The sequence below is a fragment of the Antechinus flavipes genome, chromosome 4 (genome assembly GCF_016432865.1).
Source record: "Antechinus flavipes isolate AdamAnt ecotype Samford, QLD, Australia chromosome 4, AdamAnt_v2, whole genome shotgun sequence".
NCBI lineage: Eukaryota > Metazoa > Chordata > Mammalia > Dasyuromorphia > Dasyuridae > Antechinus > Antechinus flavipes.
Window position 1 is genome coordinate 478,965,010 of NC_067401.1, and position 19,466 is coordinate 478,984,475.

The 19,466-nt window shown below is 60.7% G+C and overlaps 2 protein-coding genes across 5 annotated transcripts in view; one reads left to right on the forward strand and one right to left on the reverse strand.

The window, feature by feature from the left end:
• On the forward strand, nt 1-9,809 carry LRRC41 (leucine rich repeat containing 41). 2 transcript variants are annotated; one of them, XM_051999837.1, is made up of 10 exons: nt 1-406; nt 3,974-4,060; nt 4,331-4,401; nt 4,761-5,736; nt 7,512-7,763; nt 8,250-8,414; nt 8,528-8,626; nt 8,866-8,988; nt 9,077-9,152; nt 9,237-9,809. In XM_051999837.1, exons 1-10 carry the CDS (start codon nt 217-219, stop codon nt 9,460-9,462), a joined length of 2,265 nt encoding a protein of 754 aa, XP_051855797.1. In that variant the 5' UTR covers nt 1-216; the 3' UTR covers nt 9,463-9,809. The 2 variants fall into 2 exon arrangements, with proteins under 2 accessions (XP_051855797.1, XP_051855798.1); XM_051999838.1 differs by lacking the exon at nt 1-406 and adding an exon at nt 432-619.
• The window catches only part of RAD54L (RAD54 like), a 20,329-nt gene continuing 10,603 nt past the window's right edge, over nt 9,741-19,466 (reverse strand). For all 3 annotated transcript variants that reach the window (XM_051999835.1, XM_051999836.1, XM_051999834.1), the window contains 13 exons: nt 17,663-17,732; nt 17,253-17,541; nt 16,869-16,993; nt 15,868-16,018; nt 15,366-15,492; nt 14,715-14,789; nt 14,179-14,309; nt 13,264-13,374; nt 12,191-12,314; nt 11,584-11,662; nt 10,779-10,958; nt 10,446-10,609; nt 9,741-10,280 (listed from right to left, as the gene is read on the reverse strand). In XM_051999835.1, coding sequence (XP_051855795.1) covers nt 10,079-10,280; nt 10,446-10,609; nt 10,779-10,958; nt 11,584-11,662; nt 12,191-12,314; nt 13,264-13,374; nt 14,179-14,309; nt 14,715-14,789; nt 15,366-15,492; nt 15,868-16,018; nt 16,869-16,993; nt 17,253-17,541; nt 17,663-17,732 — 1,828 coding nt within the window. In that variant the 3' untranslated portion in view covers nt 9,741-10,078. The remainder of the gene's footprint in view (nt 10,281-10,445; nt 10,610-10,778; nt 10,959-11,583; nt 11,663-12,190; nt 12,315-13,263; nt 13,375-14,178; nt 14,310-14,714; nt 14,790-15,365; nt 15,493-15,867; nt 16,019-16,868; nt 16,994-17,252; nt 17,542-17,662; nt 17,733-19,466) is intronic.

Genomic DNA, 19,466 nt, shown 5'->3' on the forward strand with positions numbered 1-19,466 from the left:
GGGCCTCCGCGCAAGAGGAGAATGGTTCTCCCACATAAAGGCGAATCTGGGTGGCCTTCCTGACCATGAACGAGCTCACACGTTCGAGATCTTCCGAACAGAGAGATTGGCCTTTCCTTCCCCTCCCCGCCAAGGGTGTCCTGTGGTACGCCCCAACCTAATCAAAGATGGCGACAGATATGTCCGTGCTTGCGCAGGCGCGAGCCACTGCCCAACATGGCAGCCCCCAGGCCTCGAGACGCTAGTGCCAGCCAGCCCCTACGTGAGGCGGCGGTCGCCATGGAGGCCTCTTGCGGGGAAAGAAGCTCTGCGGTGGGCTTGGAGCCCAGCGGCCCCCCAGAGTTGTTCGTGTTGTGCGGCTGGGCCGTGAGCGCCCACATGGGTGTCCTGGAAAGTGGGGTGTGGGGTAAGTGAGAACTCGATGAGGGGGAGGGTCAACGGACCGCCCGTTACTATGGAAACTGTGGATCTCGGAGGGGCTGGAAGTAACGCTTCCATGGAAACAAGAGGCACCCAATCGGAGCCAGAGCCGAGCGTGGGCACTGTTGCCATGGAGACTGAGGCAGAATCCCGAGCCAGCGAGAAGACCCAAAGAGGGCTCCCGCTGTGGAGGCTCGTGGTCAGCCTAGGCCGCCCCCCTTAATGGAGGACGTTGATGAGCTGGGAACTTAGGGACGACTTTCTGGGGGAGGGGGAAGGACCAACCTGGCTCTGTTGGGCTGAGGGGGATAAGGGGGGGAGGCTCACTGACAGCTGACCCAGCCTGGGAAGGGAGCAGTCACTTGTTGAGTATTTCGCGATTCCTAGGGAGAAGCAGGCAGGAACATCGCATCGGGTCCCCTCTACACACAGAGGGAGCCCTAACAAAGGCCGGCTGTCGCGGGAGGCTTTGGGCACGTGGGGGGGCGAGCATGTGGAGCTCCCGGGAGCCCATCCTCCCCTCCCCCCCCCCCCGCAGGCCAGCACCTCCCGGGTAGCAGAGTAAGGCTGGAGCCCGAGCCAGCGCTGCCGCCCCCTCGTCAGGAACTGCTGTGGAGATTTACTTCCGAGCGCATCCACCTGTGTTTGGCACCCTCCACCCCCAGCTTACCACTGTGCACTCTGAAATGAAACTTTACCTTAAATCTTTCCCCGATTTCTCGGACACTCACCAAGATCTGACTCCCTCTCGCTACTACAGCTTCCCTGGCATCTCCTTCCACCTCCGGATTGGTCAAAGACTGAATTTTCCCCGTTTTCATTTCTGATTCTCCCTTTGCCATCCTTACTCAGTAACATCTCCTCCTTTGAAATCCATTGTTACTATCACCTCTCCCAAATCCTGGTATTTGTTGTCTGCAGACTCCGTCGTGCTCCCATTCTTCCTCAAGCTCAGCGCCAGCACAGTCTCTCCGTACTCTCAAAAACCTACTCTTGCTTTCCCTCACTTTCCTCATTCCCTCCTCTTCCACCCACCTCAGTCAAAGACAGTTATGTCCCTGATCCCACCATGGCCCGTAAATGTTCCACTTCTGTGTTGATGGTAATCTGTTGTGATTTCACCTCTCTCTTTGCCTTCTAATACCAAGCCCTGCTCTTTGTCTCATGGTGACCTCCAATCCAACAACTCCTCAATTCTTAGATCATCCCCCTTGCACTGGCTGTACTGTCCTCCTCTCCCCGCCCTGACCCTTTGATACTCCAGCTCACTAACTTTTCTCTTGCCCTTTAATTCTTTTGGAGATCCTTCTAAACTCTAACCAGTAGGGTTTTTCCCACCATCCATTCTATTGCTACCCACACGTTCAGTGTTACCCACTGAACAAAGCTGAAGAAAATCATGAAACCAGAGTGGCTAGGTCTACTACAAATTTATGTTACGTAAACTCAGCTGAGCTTTCCCTGCTGCTCCGTAATCCTTTTGTTTCCCTAATCACTCCCCCTCTCTCCACAAACCTTCTCATTTCCCCTCAAGTCTCCTTTTTTGTTTGTTTTTCATTCTAAATAGTATTTTTCCCCAAAAAGATTTCAATATTCACTTTGCAAAACCTTGTGTTTTCAATTTTTCTCCTCCCCTTCCTCCCCCCTATCCCTAGGTAACAAACCATCCTATTAGGTTAAACATGTGCAATTCTTCTAAACATATTTCTACATCTGTCATGCTGCTCAAAAAAAATCAGACCAAAAGAGAAAAAAACAAAAAGTGAAAATACTGTGCTTTGATTCACATTCAATCTCTGTAATTCTCTTTCTGGATGGAGATGGGTCTCTCTCTCTCTCTCTCTTTTTTTTTTTTTAAATAATAGCTTTTTATGCAAAGATAGTTTTCAACACTCACCCTTGCGAAGTTTTCTGTTCCAATTTTTTCTCCCATCCTCCACTCCCTCCAATCTATGTTAAACATGTACAATTCTTCTATACATATTTCCACATTTATCATGCTGCACAAGAAAAATCAAATCCAAAAGGAAAAAAATGAGGGGGAAAAAAGCAAGCAAGTAACAAAAAAGACGATAATACCATGTTGTGATCCACATTCTATCCCCATAGTGCTCTTTGTAGATGCAGACGGCACTTTCCCTCACAAGTCTATTGGAATTGCCTTGAATCATGTCATTGTTGAAGAGCCATGTCCATCATCACAGAGCTGATCATCACTTAATCTTGTTGTTGCTGTGTACAGTGTTCTCTTGGTTCTGCTTACTTCACTTAACATTGGTTCATATAAGTCTTTCCTTTCTGAAATTAAACTGCTCATCATTTCTCACAGAACACTAATATTTCATTTCATAGGTTCTTCAGCTATGCTACAAACATTTTTGCCCATGTGGATCCCTTTCCCTCCTGTAAAATCTCTTTGGGATACAGGCCCAATAGAAACACTCCTGGATCAAAGGATATGTATAGTTTGATAGTCCTTTGAGCGTAGTTCCACATTGTTCTCCAGAATGGTTGGATCCATTCACAACTCCACCAACAATGCATTAGTTTTCCCATATCCCCTCCAAAATTTGTTATCATTTTCTCAGCCAATATCAGTGTGACACAGTACCTCAGTTGTCTTAATTTTGGTAGTGACTTAGAGCATTTTCTTGTATGCCTACAGAGAGCTTCAATTTCTTCATCTGAAAACTGTCAGTTCGTATCCTATAACCATTTACCAAGTGGGGAATGGCTTGGATTTTTATAAATCCCTCAAACTTCCTTTCTCCTTCCCCTTATCCACTCCTCTGAGAACTTTGCCTCATATCTCATTGGAACAATTGAGGTCATTCACTAAGAGCTCCTTCTCCTCCCTGCCTCTTGATTTCCCCTCACTGGATGCCTTTCGCCACCATCTCTGCCTTCACCTGACTCAGAGAAGAGCCCCTTCTCCTGGCCCACACAAACTCCTCTGGCTGTACAAGGGCCTCTTGTCTTCCTCTGGCTGACTGCCTCTTTGATCCCCACTCCCTCTCTCCCAGAGCCCCTCCCCTGAGTCTCCATCCCCACTCATTCTCCATCCCTTTCTAACTAAGCTCCTCCTCAAGTTCCTTTCCCTCTGGCTTCCGGCCTCATTCTCCCGCCCGGAATGCTCTCCCAAAAGTCACACACGAAGTCACTAATCACCAAATCCCGCAGAGGGCTTCGATGCCCGTCCTTCTTGGACGTTGTTGGCCATCTTCTCCAGCTTTTTTGTGACAGTCATGAGGGGGACGGGGGGATGGAAGGGCTCCTGGAGGAGGGAGTGCCGAAGCTGAGCTTTACTCCTGAACCTTGGAGGGAAGGGAGGAGGAGACAGGAGGGAGCACAGGATGACTGCTGGCTCCCATTTATAGCTGAGGAGCTCTTTGCTCCGGGCTCTTTGTCCCCGGCACCAGAAAAGTCTCAGAAAGCTGGAATAGCAGAGGGGGCTGCAGGGCCGAGACTTTTCCTCCAAGACCCCTCCTAGGGGTGGGAAACAGATGTGTGAAGGCCCGCTTGCAAGCCCAGCATTCTGTCTTGGTTTTCCCAGGCCTTCCAGCTCCCATACTTCAAGGCATCTTACCACTGCTCAATATCTATTACCTGGAGAGGGCTGAGCAAGCAGCCCAGAAGAAAGGTGAGCCGGCACCCTTACCCCAAATGGAGAGGTTGGCTTTGCCCCCTGACCAGTAATGGCCACCTTCACCTGGATAGGACGTAGGGCTGTGGGTATAGGGGACGGACCTGGGTGTCCCTATATTCATTCCCCAGGAGGAGTGATCTGAGACTTAGAGACACTAGCAGGGATGTGGGTGGGAGAGAGTGCCACCGGATGCCAGGGAGAGCTCCTGCGCAGTCTGAGGGGCAGCTGGAACGACAGGGCACATGGTCTTTCTGCCCCCCACAGGCCTCTCTACACAGACTATCTGGATTCAGCTCTGGGACGATGTGATGAGGACCAGGCCCCCCCGTTCTGAGGTGAGGGAGGGTCTTCTGCCAGCCCCCCCTTGGCACTGAGGTGCTACAGAGCCATGCTGACTGGGGCTGCCGGGGCCCCCTTGCTCACTCGGCGGTTAAGGGAAGGAGACAGCCGAGGTCAGGGCGGGGATGCCTCTGGGGAACCCAGACCCCCTTCCTCCACACACTTTTGCTCCAGTCCTGGACCCTGAGGGATCTGTCCCCAAGAGAGCAGGAGCCCTGCCCAAAGATGTGCCAGCCTCTCCAAGGCAGCCCTGCCAGGGTCCCACCCAAAGATGTGCCCGCTGGGAACACGGCAGGGTCAGGGATGACCGGAGGGGTGCGGCTCACGGGTTGTCTCTCCTCCCCTTGGGCCGCAGAGTGTGCCCTGCTGGCGGGCCAAGTTCCTGGAGACCTTCTTCTGCCACGTGCTCCGAGGGACCCTCGACCCGGCCTGCGACTGGCGCCTCCAGGACAGCCGCTTCTCGGCCCTGCAGCACAGCGCGCCCTATGTCTCCCAGCTCACCATCTGCAACGCGCTGCAGGGAGTGGGGGAGCTGGTGGCCGAGGCCCAGCGCGAGGCTCTGGAGATCCTGGCCCGCTCCCTGCACACGCTCAAGTTCCGGCACCTGCTCTTCTCGGACGGGGCCGCCCAGCAGGCCCTGAGGAGGCTGCTGCACCGACTCATTCACCACGGGGCCGTCCAGCAGGTGTCCATGTACTCCTGGCCCGTGCCCGAGACCGCCCTCTTCATCCTCATCCTCACCATGAGCGCGGGCCTCTGGCAGCCGGCCCCCTGCGACGGGCCTTGCGGCCTGTGTAGGGCGGACTCCCTGGAGCGGGCCCCGGCCCTCGGTGAGCCCGCGTTCTTGCTGGCGCCCGGCCAGCCACGCCGGGACACCGCAGAGCGGTCGGCAGCCGCCCTGATGGCCACCCGCTGGGAGACGGAGGCCAGGGAAGCTCAGGAACAGGCCATGCTGGTGCAGGAGAGCCGGACGCTGGGGGAAACGGGCCCCGGGAGTCCTCCGACTCCGGCCAGCGCGCCTCTGCCGGCCCAGGCGGCTCCCAGGAGGAACAGTTCGTGCTCCCACCCCTGGCAGGGGCCCAGTACGGAGCCAGATGACCTCTACGACTTTGTCTTCCTCATTGCCAGTGAAAAAGAGGAGCAGGACGAGCCCTCGGGGGCCTGGGAGCCCGGCGGCAGGGACCTGCCCTCTCTGGACAGCGCCCAGCGCTTCCGCAGCATCTCCTCTCTGGAGCTGTTCACCATCCCGCTGTCCACGGAATCGACGCTCGTCCTGTGCCACCTGCTGCGCTCCTGGGTGTCCCTGGAGAAGCTCACCCTCTCCTATAACGGTGAGTAAGGCGTCCGCCCGAGAGGCGGGTCTGCCTGATTGCCCCGCGTGTCCCACGGCACAGCGCCAGCCAAACCCACCCCCGTCCGGTCCCTTTGGGTAAAGGGCCGGGACTCTGAGTTGGTGCCCTGAGGTCGGACCAGGGAGCACTTGAGGCTCACTACTGACTGCACAATACCCTGTGGGCATGTGCTCGGCGCTTCCCCCTCTCCTGTGCGGGATACAGAGAACTGCGGGAGGGACGGGGGGTGGGGTAAGAGGAGCCAGAGTCACTTTGGCAGCAGAGGGGAAAAGGCAGAGATCCTGGGTCCTTCACTTCTCCCCCTAAAGACCCAGGACTTTTGCTTCTCCCGACTCCGGCTGATTCTAAGGGGTCCAGGGCTAACGCGCTCTTCTCCCCTTTGGAATAAGAAGCCCCTACAGTTCGTGGGCTTGGTCCCACCGATGAGGTGCAGGCAGACCCTTGCGATGACCTCTGGGAGAAATGGCCGTCCTGTTGGGCTGGGTCTGTCTTGGATACCGCGTCCCATGTCACTCCAGGCTCTCGGGGACCACTCAGACTGGGCCAGGCTCCTAACGTGGGGGTCACCCTGGGAGTAAAGTTGAATTAGCGCCCCCTGGGCTGGCCTGAGTTGCTTCTGCAGAATTCTCCTGAGGGCTGGCTCCAGGTAGAAGTCCCAGTAGACTTTCAGCTGCCTAGAAAACTGCCAGCTCAATGGGACTGAAGTGCAGGCTGCTCTCAATGTGGAGCGCTTGCCCTTGTGGTTCTGTTGCAAGACTCGGACTGAGCTGGAGGCTGGGAGCCCCCGATGCTGCTGGCCTCTGAACTCGTTCCTAGCTCGGTTCGCAGCCTGGCCTGTGACCCCTCCTCACCCTGGGCACTCTCCCTCCCCCAGTGCACCAAGGTCTGGATCTGGAACCAAGTAGCCACAGAAAAGCTGCGGTTGTTCCGTTCCCAAAGCCGACACGAGGTTCCCTTTTTATGGAGTTGGGAATCTCCTGGTCTGGGGCATAGCCTCCGTCCTTTCTCAGTTCCTGCACACTGGAAGCCTCCCCGGCCAGGGGGTCCCGGCCAGACCCTAACCCTGTTAAATGAAGGTGAACAGAACCCTGGGAAAGAGCCATCCTTGCCATCCTAGGTGGACAAACGTGCCCGAGCAGGGCCAGGAAGCCTCCCAGGGCACTGTTCTTTGGGCCTGGATTGAGGAGCCAAGATCAGATCCTGCCTCTGGTGCTTTCCAGCTGTGGACTCTGCAAAAGTCACAGCCTCTGAGCCTTATGGTTCCTTCCTATAAAGTGGGAACAACTGCACTACCCGTCCCACAGGGCTGTTTGTGGGAAAGTACTTTGTAAGCCTTAAAGTGCTGGATAGAGATAGTTATTTGTGCTTCTTACCAGCGTCTGATCAGGGAAACGGACCTGGGAATAGGGCCATAAAGACCGGGAAGGAAAGTATCCATCCCTCCTTAGGACCCCCTGCTTCTGGCGTGACCGGAAATTGCCATCCCGCTGGGGCAACATAATGGGGCAGTAGGTAGAGCACTAGGCCTGACATGAGGAAGACCCGAGTTCAAATCTAGTCCCAGACATTAGGAGCTGTGTCACCCTAGGCAATATTTCACTGCCTCAGTCTCCTCATCTGTAAAATAGTGATAATATAGGGCTTGCCTCGAAGAGTTTTATGAGGATCAAATGAGGTTTTTATAAATGGCTTAGCACAGTGCTCTGCCTGCACATACTGGGTGCTTAATAAATGTTTGCTTCCTTCCACTGCAGGGCTGGGCTCCAACATTTTCTACCTGCTGGAGGGTCTGCAGGCCCTCTCAGCCCAGGCCAGCTGCCGCCTCCGCTCCTTCCACTTCACTGATCTCTTCTCCCCGCTGTCTGTGCTGGAGCTGGCCCACACCACCCTCAGGGTCCTGCCCAGGCTGCACATCCTCGCCATCCGGATTGACCATCTGAGCCCAGAGGACAGCCCCAGGGCCCCCAGCAGCTCTAGTACTGAGACCGGGCACGAGGACATTCCAGGTGAGGGGGTTGTGGAATGGGGATTTGGGCAGGCTGGGAGCCTCTGATCCCAGGCGCCGCCCAGGACAAGGAAGGTGAGCCAGTGTCCTGTGCCCTCCAGAGTCCCCTTGTAGTGTTAAGTTATGGATGTGCAGAGTCCTTTACAAACTCCTGAGATCTTTGTGGGATCCTACAGATCCCACAGAGCTGCAAGGGATCCTGGAGGCTGTTGGGGGGGAACAGATAGGAATGAAGCTCAGAGAGGGGCAGCGGCAGCTTCTGGGGAGCTCTGTGGCCCACTGTGTGCCTCCAAGGCTGGGTGGCCTCCTGGCACCTGGGCCCCTGACCTCCTGCGTGGAGCTGCCTCGATCACCATTTGTGCCCTTAAAGCCCCTCCTCTGTAGGGGCTGAGCTTCAGGACCAGCCTGGGGGCCCACTGGCCAGAGGGGAAGAAAGCCGACTGTCCTGGGGGCCTGCAACTTTCCACCCTCCCTCTCTTTCTGGCAGAGAACTGCCTGAAGCAGCTGGAGCTGGCCTTTCCCCGCAGGCCGCAGGCCAGCAAGTGCCTGTGCCAGGTCCTGGAGGCATCGCCCGCCTTGCAGCAGCTGGCCCTGGACAGTGCCACCTTCACCTCTCCCCGGGAACTGGGGCTGGTGCTCCAGACACTGCGAGGTATCACCCTGCACGGGGGACGGGACGGACCCAGCGGGGAGGACTCGGGGGCCCCAGCGTGGGCTGCCCCACTCAGCCCCAAAGGCTGCCTGCCCTGTCCCTCCACCCCTCAGAATGCAATCCAGCCCTGCAGAAGCTGAGCTTCCACGACATGAATCTCGCTGACTGCCAGAAGGAGGTGCTCTTGCTGCTCCAGGACCCCAGCCTTCGAGGTGAGCTGAAGAACTGGGAATAGGCCAGGAGGGGCGGAAGCAAGGGACTGAGAATCAGGAGGATCTGCTTCTTCCTAGCGAGTCACCCTCTCTGTACCTCAGTTTCCCCATCAGTAGAACGAGGGGTTGGACTCAGTGGCCTCTGATCTCCTCTCTAGCTCTAGATTTATTCTGTAACCCGGGGCCAGAAGCTGGCCTGAGAGCAGGCCGGCCCAAGCTCCCCTCTGGTTCTCCCACAGAGCTCACCCTGTCCTTCTGCCGCCTGCTGGAGAAGCGCCGGACCCACTTTCTGCCCAAGTTGGTCACAGCCATGAAAAGCAATTCCACTCTGAAGAGTTTCCGGGTGCCGGGGAACCGCCTGGGTGAGTGCGGTGGGGCTGGCCGGGGCTGCTCCAGGAAAGGGCCGGGCAGCCTGGCCTCCTGGGAGACTCAGCCTCTCTCCTTCTCCAGGGAGCTCAGGCCTCGTGGCCCTGGCTGAGATCTTCTCTAGTGACTCCTCCTCCTCTCTCTGCCAGCTGGACATCAGGTATGTGGTTGGAGTGGGGGAGCCAGCCCCACCTCCCCTTCTTTCAGGGCCCCTTCCTGACTGACCCTCTCCCCTCCATCTCAGCTCCAATTGCATCAAGCCAGACGGACTCCTTGAATTTGCCAAGCAGCTGGAGCAGAGCCACCCAAACCGTGGGACCTTCGGCCACCTCTGCCTCTTCCAGAACTGGCTGGACCAGGACCCCGGCATGGCCGAGGAGGCCATTGGCCGGCTGCGGGCCACGTTCAGTGTGGTTAGTGACACGTGGGACTCCTCCCAGGCCTTTGCCGACTATGTCGGTATGATGTGACTGTGGCCTTCTCGAAGTCCCTACCCTAGGCCAGGATGCACAGGACTCCAGCCACACTTCCCTCCAACCCTGACTCCCAGCAGAGCTTGGGAGGTAGAGTATGGCACCAGAGGCCCAAGTTCTGGCCCAGGTCACTGATCTCATCCTCGGCAGAGTAAGAGGAAGCAGGCAGAGCCTCTATCTGCTCAAGGATCAAGGGAAACACCCCCAGAGCCGCCCTCTCTCCCCCGGAATGGTCCACCCAGAGTCTGCGCCATGCTCTTGACTCTGCCACCAGAGAGTTTTTAATGCCTTTATTATTTCTGTGCCTTTTTTACATTTCTAAAAATAAAAATCTATTCTGCATACCCCGGCCTCCTAGCCACGTGGCTGACTCCTCTCTCAGCTTACGGGCAGCAGGGGCAGGGAGCAGTGCAGGCAGGGAGCCCTAGCTGGGGCAGCAAGCACAGGCAGAAAGCCTGTGCTTTTCTGCCCAGCCCGGCCACTCAACGGCCTGGCCCAGCTTGGCCCTGGACTCCCCCCAATCCAGCCCCAGCCCCCCAGGCCCACTTCTGGCTCCAAGCTCACCAGGTCCAGCCCAGTTCGGCTCCCCCCAGGGCCAGTGCAGTCCCAGGGTTCAAAGAAGTCCCCGCTGCTCCTCATGTGAGCGCTGGTGGAAGGCAAAGGTGACAGCAGCATCCCAGGCTGCCAGTAACACCTCGTCCGAGAGCCCCCTCTTGTCCGCGCTGTGGTGCCACTGGGCCAAGTCAGAGGTGCAGTCCGAACCATCAGGCGGCGGCCGGACCTGGCGCCCGTTCACGCAGCGACGACAGCGCAGTCTGTGGAGACATGACGTGATGGAACCAGCTGGCTCTGCCCCCCGGCTCACAACACCCTGGCCCCAGGCCCAGGCCTGCACATCCCTGCTTCCTGGACCCCAGCCCCAGGTGGGGTGCGCCCCCTCCATGCCCGGGTTTCAGCGGGCTCTCCCCTCGCCTCCTTACTTGTCATGGGTATCACTGGGTGTGAGCTCATTGAGAGTGAAGAGTTCCCGCAGCTCCCCCAGAGAGAAGTGACGCTCCACGTCCTGCTCTTCATCCACCACGCAGCTGCTCAGGGCCTTCTTGTGAGTCTGCCGCTGGAAGATCTTCTCCTCAATTGTCCCAGCCTGGAAGGAGAGGGGGCGGGAGGCTCAGCCCCAGCCTCATCACGCATCTCCCACGTGGGGTGTCTGACTGAGACACGGGTCACCCGGAGATGGCGGGAGCCTGAAGGTGCCTAGGAAGGGGACACCGACCCCAGGAGCCCCCAAGCCCACCAGGGCCAGCAGGGCTCACCGAGAGCAGGCGGTAGATGTAGCAGGTCTTCTTCTGGCCGTCACGCCACACACGGGCCATGGCCTGCTCGTCATTGGCAGGGTTCCAGTCGGGATCAAACATGACAAGCCTGTTGGCCCCGATCAGATTGAGACCGCAGCCACCAGCCTTGCTACTCAGCATGAAGATGAAGTCTGGGCTCTGGGGAGACAGGAGAGGGGCCTGTCCCAGCATGCTGGGCTGCAGAGCCCCCTGGGGAGAGGTGCCCTGGCAGCCTGCAGGGCCCCTTACAGAGAGAGTCTCATCCCCTTGAGGAGCCTGCCTCAGCTGGACGTGAGCAGAAAGGGCTGTGCAAGTCCTGGCCCACCTGTTACCTGAACGGCACTGAGCTTTCTGTGACAGGGAGCTCACTACCTCACAAAACGGCTCTATAACACCTCAATCTGTCCCTTGAGGGCCAGGAAATCTAATTTCCCCTGCCCCAGGACATCCTTTTGGTCCCAAAGGGACGGCCCCTCCTCCCAAGTCTTTTCTTCCAGCCCTTTCCTGATGAGGGGGCCTGGGCTGGGAAGACCAAGAAAGACTCAGTGTAGATGATCCTGGTGCAGGTGTCCACTTGCTAACCCAGACCAGGTCTGCCCAGGGTGCCCCAGCCTGGGCCACAGCGAACAAGCCCGACCCTGGCATTGGGGTCTCCCTCGGGCCTCTCTCCCTCCCGGTCTGTCTCAAGCCTGTGGGCCAGGCCCCTGAGCCTTGGGGGACTCCTGTGAGCACCCACCAGCAGTGCCCCCCACCCCACCCCCATTCTGGCAAGGGGCCCGCTCACCGAAGGGTTGTTGAATCGCTCCACAACCTTGGCTCGTTTCTTGATGGACATGGTGCCGTCCAGCCGCACATAGAGATATCTGGGCCACGGGCAGAGGAAAGATAAAGGTCGGGGGCCGTAATCACAGAAAGGGGACGGGGACAGGGATGCGGAGGCTGGGCCCGGCCATGTGCTGGGAGGGCAAACGACCCCCCTTCGGCCACATCACCCCAGATCCTGGCCCCCATTTCTTCGCAGGTTGATTGACAGGGCACAAGGGAAGCAGGAAGGGTAGGACAGTGACGGAGGGGAGCCCGTCGGAGAGCTTCCCCCGAGGAAGCTGTTCGGAAGCTCAGGAGGCAGTCCCAGAACAGTCGGACCGGCTCTGCGTGGCCCCAGGACCAATGGGAGGCCCTTTCAGAGGCAAGTGCAGCAGGAGGTGCCGCCTCAGTGGAGGAAGCTCCCCCAGGGCCCGGGAGGCTGAGGTCCTGCCCCAGCCCTGGCTCCATGCCAGTCACAAGACTCTGAGCAGCCCCAGGGAGGCCCCGAGACAAACAGTGGGCTCTACCAAAGGGGGGGGGGTGCTGAGCCCTAGAAGCCACAGGCCCACGGAGGCTCCGGGACGCACCTCCGGAGCCGGCAGAGCTTCTCGAACAGGTCCAGGGTCTGGGTGTAGTTGGACACCAGCACGACCTTATCACTGCTGCTCCTCCGGGTCACAGCCAGAATATAGTCCAAGACCAGCATCTTCCCTGAGGAAAGAGCCAAGCAGGGTGCCCTCGGCAAGCTGAGCACGGCCAAGCCCCCGCGGAGGGCCCAGACCCAGCGCCCCCCCAAGTGCGTTCGAGAAAGCACAGCCGAGGCACGCAGACAGGAAGCGTCCCCGGGTCCCTGAGCCTCGGGTCGGGTCTGGGTCAGGGGCGGCTTCCGTGAATCTGCATGGGACAGCTTTCTATTCTCACCTATGTCCAGGCTGAAACCGGACATTTCCTTCAAATCTTTGTGCATTTGCAATTTATGCTCAAAGTCCCTTAGGCTTTCCCAGGCTGCCAAGGGGGCCCAGGCCACAACAAAGGCCAAGAAGTCCTGAACTAGAGGATCTCTCAAGTCCCTTCCAGCTAGGAAATCAACACTTATTAAGCACCTACTGTGTGCCAGCCAGGAGGCCAGTCAGGAACCCCGAGGCTCTGCCAGTCATGTGTCCATGGCCTCGAGCCACCTCCCCCCGATGGCTGCCAGTGCTGCCCCCAAAGGAGCTCCTGCAGGGACCCCCTCCCCCCAGGAGTGCCCAGACCCACCCCCTGTGGCAATGCTCTCTCTCCCCTCCCCTCCTCTCCCTCCTGCCCCTGGGGGACCGAGGTTCGGGCCACACAAGAAGGCCCTGCGAGGCAGAGAAGCAGCCACACAAAGGCAAAGGCCGGGAAGCTGGTCAACCTCCCATTTTATAGAAAAGCACCTAAAATTCGGGGGTGGGGGAGGGAGGCCATACGGGCAAGGGCTGGAACTTGAACCCAGGCCCCGGCATCCCAGCCAAGGGCGCTTTCTCCTCCTATCCCAGCTCCACGTTTCCCAGGCCTCAGCCCGACCGGCCGCCCTGCTCGGCCATGGGCCCTTAAGGGGGCTCACGTGCTCCTGCCCACCCAGCCCCTCCCCCGCCCGCGGGCCCCGTGGGGACCAGTTCCAAACGCGGGCTTCCCCAACCTGAGAGCTGCGGCTCCACCGACTTGCAGCTGTAGCCGGGGGGGAACAAGTCGAGGGTTCCTGAGAAGCCTTCTTCCTCCTCCACACACTTCTCGTAGATCAGGCCTGGGTCTGAGAGGTCAGGACTCTTCAGAAGCATCGCCTCGGCAAGCGTCCCCCGGCCGCACCCCCCCAAGTCCTACTGCAGCCTCGCCCCCCACTCCTCGCGGAGGCCCAGCAGGACGGCTCCAGCCCTGCCTGAACGTCCAGAGCACCCCGGCCGGCTCCCAGGGGGCGTCCCCAGCCCCGAGCCCACCCTGGCCGGCTCCCGGGGGGCGTCCCCAGCCTCCTCCAAGGACACCTCGGGGCACTGACTAAGTAGGGGGAGGGGAGAGGATGGAGGCAGGAGGTCATGGGGGTCTAGGCTGAGGCTGGGGGGGAAGAGGCTGGAAGCTAGAGCCGAGGGCTCGTAAGGCCGGGAGGCTGGCGGGACAAGCCGGGGCCTCTGGGACCTCCGTCTGAGATGCCCAAAGGCCAGGGAGGACCCAGGACCGGACCCAAACTCTGGGGCTCAGTGGGTGACTCCCGAAGCCGCCTCGCAGACTGTGGCCGGCCCCCCTGCCCCCCCCGCCCCAGGCTCTCCGGATGCCCACACTGGCACCTTCCCAGAAGCCTCCTGCCTGCCTTCTCTGCCCTTTGTTGGGCCCCCAATGGCTCCATCGCCGCTGCCTGAGCACAGAGCCTCCTAAGCCCCGGTGGCCTTGCCCCCACCGCTGCCCCCCAGCTGCGAGTCGCCGGGCCCTCAGGGCCACTTGGGGGCGCCGGGAGTTGGGGGTACGGGGGGGGGGCAGAGCTGAGCAGCGAGAGGAGGATCCCAGGAGACCCAGGCGGGACGGAGGGGAATGGCCGGCAGAGCCCCGCGGGCCCCTCACTCACGGTTACACAGCTTCTTCAGGGATGTGATGGAAGACAGGGACGACACGGACATCTTGCCCTCTCTCAGCTCCTCCGCCGGCTTGGCTTGTTGGAGGAACCGCCGGTACAGCTCAGTCTGCAGCGGGGTCAGCCTGCGGCCCAGAAGAGCCCGGGTGGAGGAGGGCCCCGAGCGGCGGCCGGGTGCAAGGGCCAGCTCGGGGCTCTGGGGGCCTGGCGGCGGGGCCCCTCATGCCCTTGGGGCTGGGGACACCGAGGCACAGAAACCCAGGCCACACGCAGACTGAGGGACCCCCCCCATTCTCGGACACCCGTGTCTGTCTTTAGACCTTGAGAGGAGCAAGGGGCTTCTTGTGGGCCCTTGGGAGGGTGGGGGTGGGGGGGGAGAAGGACCCAGGACCAGGGCTGGTCCCCAGCCGAGTGGCCCCGGCAATCCCAGCCCTCGGGGGTCAGCACGTGCCCTCCTTAGCATGAGGGGCCCCTGACTGGGGGCTCGGGGAGAGCAGGCCTGAGGCGTGGAGGGCTGGCGCACCACGTACCTGCAGCAGACCACCTGCTCTATTTTCACCGGCAGGTACTTGGAGAGGATGTCCGAGGTTCTCCGAATCAGACACCTGCACCAGAGACACCGGGAACGTCGGGAAGCGGCCCGGGTGGGACGAGCCCCGAGAGGCTGAGCCGCTGCGGGGACCGACAGCCCCCCGCCCCAGCCTCACAAAGCCCCCGCGCAGGCGCTGCAGGCTTCACAGAGGAGGAAGCCGAAGCTCAGAGCAAGCACAGCCCGCGGTCTCCCCGACGGAGGTCCAGCAGCCCCCCCGCACTGCCCCAGCCGACCCCCAGAAATCTGTGGGACCGGGAGCTCGAGCCGCTGCTCTGGGTGGGCCCCGACTGCTCAGGCCTCCCCTGTGCGACGACCGCCCGCTGTGGGTTGGCCCAGTTACTGGGAGGTGTCTCCCCGGCCAATGGCTTTTGCCTTTCTTGTCCTCCCCTTGTCCAGACGGTTTCAGCGGGGCGTGGCTGCTGGACATGCGGCAGCTTCTTGGGCCACACGGGGGAGACGTGGGCACCAGGTGGGCACCAGAAGTGGCAAGCAGCCCTCGCTCCAGAGGGGCTGGTGCTCCCTGAATGCCCCCCTGGGACAAGGCTTCGGGCAGCCCCCCCCCCCCCCGGAGCAGGCCCGGGAGCGTTACCTGTTCACGATGCCGACCAGCTCCCGGAGGCGCTCCTCGCCCTTCTGCCTGGCTGCCTCGCTCGCGTCCGCATCTCTGCCCTTTAAAATCGGCAGCTCGAAGTGCCTCTTGAACTCCTGGGCCGTCCCTGGTGCCGGCGGGACAGACCCAGTCAGGGGCGGCCCAGGGGCTCCCTTTGCAGCCCTCAGGACAGACGAGGCCCCCGCCCTCCCCCCTCCCTCCCTCCGTGCTCAGCCCAGAACCACGAGGGCAGCCCTGGCTTCTGTGGGGCCCCCGAGGACGGCACCGAGCCACACCCTGGGAAACTTCCTTGTCCTTCCTCCCCAGAGGACCGGGAGGCCCCCGAGAGCCCGGCCCAAGGGTCGTTGTACAGGCAAGAACCAGCCCACGGCCACGGCAGCTCCTCTGGGGCCTCTGTCTCCGCCGGGGGCAGCTCCCCTCAGGGAGAGGCAGCCGGCTTCCACGGGGCCCGGGGCCTCCACAGGCGGGGGGGGGGGCTCACCCAGGATGCCAGAGCTCACGAAGTGCACCAGGCTGAAGTACTCCAGCAGATCATTCTGGATCGGGGTCCCCGAGATGAGCACCCGCCGGCTCGTGTTTAAGCTGTTCAGGGCCTGGTACGTCTGGTTCTCCGAGTTCTTGAGCCTGTGGCCCTGAAAAAACAACGCTGGTTCTCAACCCTGGGCCACGTCAGGGAGAAACTACGGCCGGGGCAAATGCGCGACACGCTGGTGGAGACGGGAAGGTTTCAGGTCAACTGCCAACAGATCTGGGGGCCTTAGAAGACCACAAGCTCGACACGACGAGAGTGGAAGGGAGCCCCAGAACCAAGAACAGGAGCCGCCGCTAAAAGCCCCCAGGCTCGTCCTGGCTATTTTCCCACCCCTTGGATCAAGCAGGGCCTGGAGCAGACTGGAACCGGCCTGGAAGGGAGAGACTGGACCAGGACCATCTCGGGAAAGGGCGACTGCGCAGTAATTCTAGCAGGAATTCACATTCTATGCTAGCTGGATAAGGGCGGGAAACGCCCCACGCCACGGTCTCCCATGGATCTGCCTCCTCGGGGCAGGACGTCCTGCTCAGAACCAACACCGAGACGGACGCGGTTCTTGCCCCCAGAGCCTTGTACCCAGCTGCCCATCCCGCCCTCGATCGCCCCCAGGCTCCAGCCCTTTCTGCCTGCGTGTCTCACAGACACCTCAAAGGCGGCCCCCGAAGCAGAGATCGCCAGCGTTCCCTCTAACCGCAGGGTGACCCAGACATCCCTATTTCCGCCCAAGGCCCCCGGCTCCAGCCCAGGAGGGAGCCCAACCAAAAGCCTGCACCTGCCCGCCAAGCCACCGCCCTGTCGCCCCCTCCCCACTCTGCTCGCCCATCCTCCACCTGCCATTAAACTGAGGCCCCTGAGGCGCGGCTGCTGCATCCTTCCCCTCCCCCCAACACAGCCCCCCCCCAGACGGCTCTCGGAAGGCCCGATGCCAGCCGGAAGAGGGCGTCGCCTACCTCGTCACAGATCACCAGCCCCACGCTCCCTCGCTGCAAGGCGTCAGCGTGCAGGCGGAACGTCTCATAGGAAATGATGAGGATCGGCGAGGGGACCCTGGAGCCCCGCTGGTTCATGAAGCTGGCTGGGAGTGGGGGGCGGAGGAGAGAGACAGAGCGCGGTCAGAGGGAGAGCCTGAGGGGACTAATAGAAGATTAGCGGAGGGTCCCTTGTCCTGGGGCCAAACTAGCCTCAAGAGGAAAACTGCTGGGTTAGCGCAGAAATGTCTCACTCCTAGAGCTTTCTCTTCCCCATCTCCAGCCCTGCTGAACCCCCCCCCCCAAACAAAAGGCACGGGAAACCCAGCCAAAGGCGCCTGTCTGTGCGGGACCGCCGGTCTGTACCCAGTTTCTGGTCGATCTCCTCTTTAGAGCCCCCATCGATGGCGAGGGGGTGGATCCGGCCGCCCAGCCACTTGTGCACTTCGTTAGACCAGTTCCTGACCAGGCTGGAGGGGGAGACCACCACCGCCTTGTCGATTTCCGGCTTGCCCTCAGGACTCTGGCGCAAGAGCGTCCACATCAGCGTGATGCACTGCAGGGTCTTGCCCAGGCCCATCTCGTCCGCCATGATGCAGCCATGGCTGCCAGGGATGCGCCGGCCGGTCACACACTCCCAGAGAAACTTGACGCCCTGAGGAGGACGGGCCCTGTCACGGGGCCGCTCAGAACCAGAGGCAGGCCCAGAAGCCGAGCGCCGCACCCTAAGCATCCCAGCGGGACTCCCAGGCCCAGCTCCGGGGCCCTTCACTTACCTCCCTCTGGTGGGGCCGTAAGATCTTGCTGAGAATGGGATCGACCACCACATGGACGGGGAGCTTCTCCCTAAGAAAAGAGGTCAAAGAAAATAGACTGTGGATGGGGGCAGTCCCCCTTTCCCGGCCTTTTTCTCACGCTTTCCCAGAGCTGAAGGCCCTGCTTCTCCACAGCCTCTGCCTGGGCTGCCTCCATCATCACTGGGCCTTCAGACCACTGGCATCTCCTCCTCCTCAGGCACAGGCTGGACCACCTCGCTCCCTTGCCTGGATACCAGGAAGCCCTCAGCTCCTGCCTGCAAGGTCAGAGGGCACGGCCTGGCGATCACGGCCTCCCTCGGGCTGACTCCAGTGCCCGTTCCGGGCCCATCTGCCACTCTGTGCCCCGGCCTCGCTGGGGCCCTGCCCACGTGTCCCCTAAAACACACTCACTACGTGAACAGCCTCGGGGCAACTCGCAGCGACTCCCTGGGCCGCTCACCTGCCCGGAACTGTGCCTGGCGGCCAGGCCGGCCACCCTTGGGCTCCACGAAGGCGGGGCCTGGGCCGTTGTGCACCCAGAGTCTCCAGGTCTGAGCTACTCCCCTTTCCCCAGGACAGCCGGGCCGCCCTCCCAGGGCCTCACCAAGGCCCCATGTGAGCAGCACCTGGCCCGGTGGGGCAGCCCGGCTCTCAGGAAGAGCCCTGACGACGGCCTCTCCTCTGTCCGCGGGTCGCAGCGGCCCAGCCTCCCTGACCCAAGTGCCAGGGGACGGACCAGAAACCTCATCTCCCTAGCGCCCGCCGTCACCTCATCACCCCCTAATTCACTGCGTGTGCTGAGAGAATCCCCAGACTGAAACGGCCCAGATGCCGGCAGCTGCCCTGGCTCGGGCTCCTGGGGACGTGGTCAGCTCAAGCCGGGCAGTCTCCCTGCTGCCAAGCAGGGAGAAGGGAGTCAGAGCCAAGGGCGAGCTCAGTGGCGGCCCCAGCCCCCAAAGGTCTCCTGCACTGTCTCAGAACCCCGGGGCTGGGGGAGGGAGGGTCCCCAACCAAAAGGCGGCGCCTTCTCTAACTAATGCCCCCTCCCTCTCCTGCCAGAACTCCTGCCCCCCCCCAACGTCAGGCTCCCCGGCCTAAGCCCATCAGCTTTCTGTCTGTCCCCCGATACTAGCATCATCTCAGCAGCCCTGCCGCCCTCCAACAAGCCTTCTCAGTCCAAACTCTCAGTGAGCACGTGACAACGACGCTCGTGGCTAACAGCTCTAGGAGCGCGCCTCGAGGCAGCTGCGAGGGGCCCGGAGGGGCTGGGGGGGCCGGGAAGGGGTCACTGGCCCGTGCTTCCCGAGAGAGCAAAGAGCGAGAAAGGACCCGTGGGCATAAAGTCCTGGCGTCCGCATCAAACGGCTGGACAAGGGACGGCCCAAGAACGAGCTGTGATAAATCGGGAAAGAGCCGGATTCAGAGAAACCCTGGAAGACTGAGACGCGCTGACGCTACTCCGGCCACTGGGCGGCGCTGCAGCGGAGAGTGCATGGGGCCTGGAGTCCGGAAGGCAGCTCAGACCCACCCTCAGTCACCTCCTGGCGGGGAGACCCTGGGCCAGTCACTCAGCCCCGCTTGCCCGTTTCCTCATCTGTGTGAGGAGGAGAGTCACAGCCCCACCTGCTGAGAGAACTAAATGATCCGACCATTATAAAAGCACTTAGCGCAGCGCCCGGACACAGCAGGTGCTACCCAAATGCCGCTCTCGCTAACGTTACTGTTGTATAATAATACCATACAAACAACTCGGAAAGCCTTGGTAAGTCTAAGCCACACCGCC